The sequence below is a fragment of the Calidris pugnax genome, unplaced genomic scaffold (assembly GCF_001431845.1).
Source record: "Calidris pugnax isolate Ruff unplaced genomic scaffold, ASM143184v1 scaffold82, whole genome shotgun sequence".
NCBI lineage: Eukaryota > Metazoa > Chordata > Aves > Charadriiformes > Scolopacidae > Calidris > Calidris pugnax.
This window is the reverse complement of record NW_015090833.1, coordinates 4,325,441-4,327,128: the sequence shown is the minus strand read 5'-3', so window position 1 is coordinate 4,327,128 and position 1,688 is coordinate 4,325,441. Positions and strand designations below refer to the sequence as shown.

The window sequence follows — 1,688 nt, the reverse complement described above, 5'->3', positions numbered from 1 at the left end:
CAACCAGACGCTGCTGGTGTCAGGGCAAACCCGTCTGCTTCCTGCCCCCGGCCCCCCCCCTCTGCAGTGCCAGCCAGACTCCCACCACACATTGCTTTCCCCCCCCTCTCCCCACCCCGCACCACCATCTGCGCCGGGGCTGCAGCACCCATGACCACCCATCACTGTCTGCACCAGGAGCACACCCTCTGGCTGCTATTCTTCCCCTGGGGACCCCAAAGTCTGGTTGTGTGTGCCCCCCCTCCACCGCCGCCAGCTCCCTTCTGCTGCAGTTGAAGGGACGGCAGCCTGCATGTCTGGCTGCTGTGTCCACGTGATGGGGTGACAACCCACTGGGAAGAAGCACGGCACATGGGGGGCTCCTCACACTGCCAAGACACCGGGGGGGGGGCATGCCTGCTCCCCAACAGGCCCCCGAGCACATTACTTCAAGACCTCACTGCCTCCATCCCCATCACTTCCTCCAGCACTCAGCCATGCCCCAGCAAGACCCCACATTTGGACTCCCCCCTCCTCAGGGCCAGTGGGCCGAGAAGCAGCAGCACCCCACGGCCGTGCCTTCCCCTGCTGCACAACCTCTCCCCCCTGCCTCCCCCCAGAGCTGTGCTGCCTCCACGCTGCCTGCACAAAGCGTCCGACTCCCCGTGGGCTCTGCAGGGATGCTCCAGGCCATCCCACGCACCCCCAGCTACTCACGCACATCCTAGCATGACCGTGGTCAGAGCCACCCCCATTGCTGTCTCCCCCTGGAAATTTCCAGGGCTCCATCCTTGCTGTCAGCTTGCCCCCCCCCTCTCGCCACCCTGTCAGTCCGGGGCCGGGGGCTGAACTGGCAGAGTCATGCTCCATCGTGCGTGGTGGCACGCAGCGCGGCCAGGGATGCTGGGCACACACTGGCCTTGCCTCCACAGCCAGAGCAGTGGGGACCCCCCGGCACTGCGGCAGAGGGGACACAGGGGACCCTTGCAGCATCCTCCAGCCCCAGCACAGGGTGCTGGGTGCCTCCTCCCAGGAGATGGGGTGCAGGGGTCCCTTCTGGGATGACTTTGGGGTCTGGAGGGCTCTCTCCTACAAGTAGCCGGGGCGAAGATGTCCAAGGTGCCCCTGGCGTCCCTCCTGCAAGATGCTGGTGTGGGGGAGAAGTAGGGAACGTCCCTGGGATCCCTCCTGCAATGAGTGGGGGGTGTCCCAGCCCACCCCTCTTTCCCAGAGCTAGGGGTGGGGGGAAACCTCCTACAAGGAACGGGGGGGAATCCCTCCCACAAGGTGCAGGGGAGTGTCCCAACCATCCTTCCTGCAAAGAGCTGGGGGGGGCGGGGGCTGAGCCTCCTGCAGGAAAACAGGAGGTCCTTCATGCAAGCAGCTGGGGGTCCTGGAGGTCCCTCCTACAAGGAATCGGGAGGAAGGGGGGATCCTGCAAGAAACTGGGGATCCCAGGGTCCTTCCTACAAGGAACGGGTGGAACACTCTTGCAAGGAGCTGGGGCTCCTGGAGGTGCCTCCTGCAAGGAATGGGGAGGGGGGACACCCTCTTGGAAGCAGCTGGAGGTCCTGGGATTCCCTCCTGCAAGGAATGGGGGGGATCCCACCTGCAAGGAGCTGGGGGGTCCTGGGCGTCCCTCCTGCAGGGAATGGGGGGTCCCTCCCGTAAGCATGGGGCAGAGGCGCAAGGGCATCTCTCCTGCCAGA

General features: G+C 65.3%; 1 protein-coding gene across 3 annotated transcripts in view; it reads right to left on the bottom strand.

Annotated features, from left to right (window-relative positions):
- EFHD2 (EF-hand domain family member D2) overlaps positions 1 to 1,662 on the bottom strand; it is a 5,347-nt gene extending 3,685 nt beyond the window's left edge. For 2 of the 3 annotated variants that reach the window (XR_001411964.1, XM_014941509.1), the window contains exon 1: positions 186 to 520. Coding sequence is in view for 2 of the 3 variants with exons in the window: in XM_014941509.1 (XP_014796995.1) it covers positions 186 to 424 (239 nt within the window). In the remaining variant the exon portion in view is untranslated. Of the gene's footprint in view, positions 1 to 185; positions 521 to 696 lie in introns of those variants that run through there. The other variant, XM_014941511.1, reaches the window with a different exon arrangement.
- Between the last annotated feature and the right edge of the window lie 26 nt (positions 1,663 to 1,688).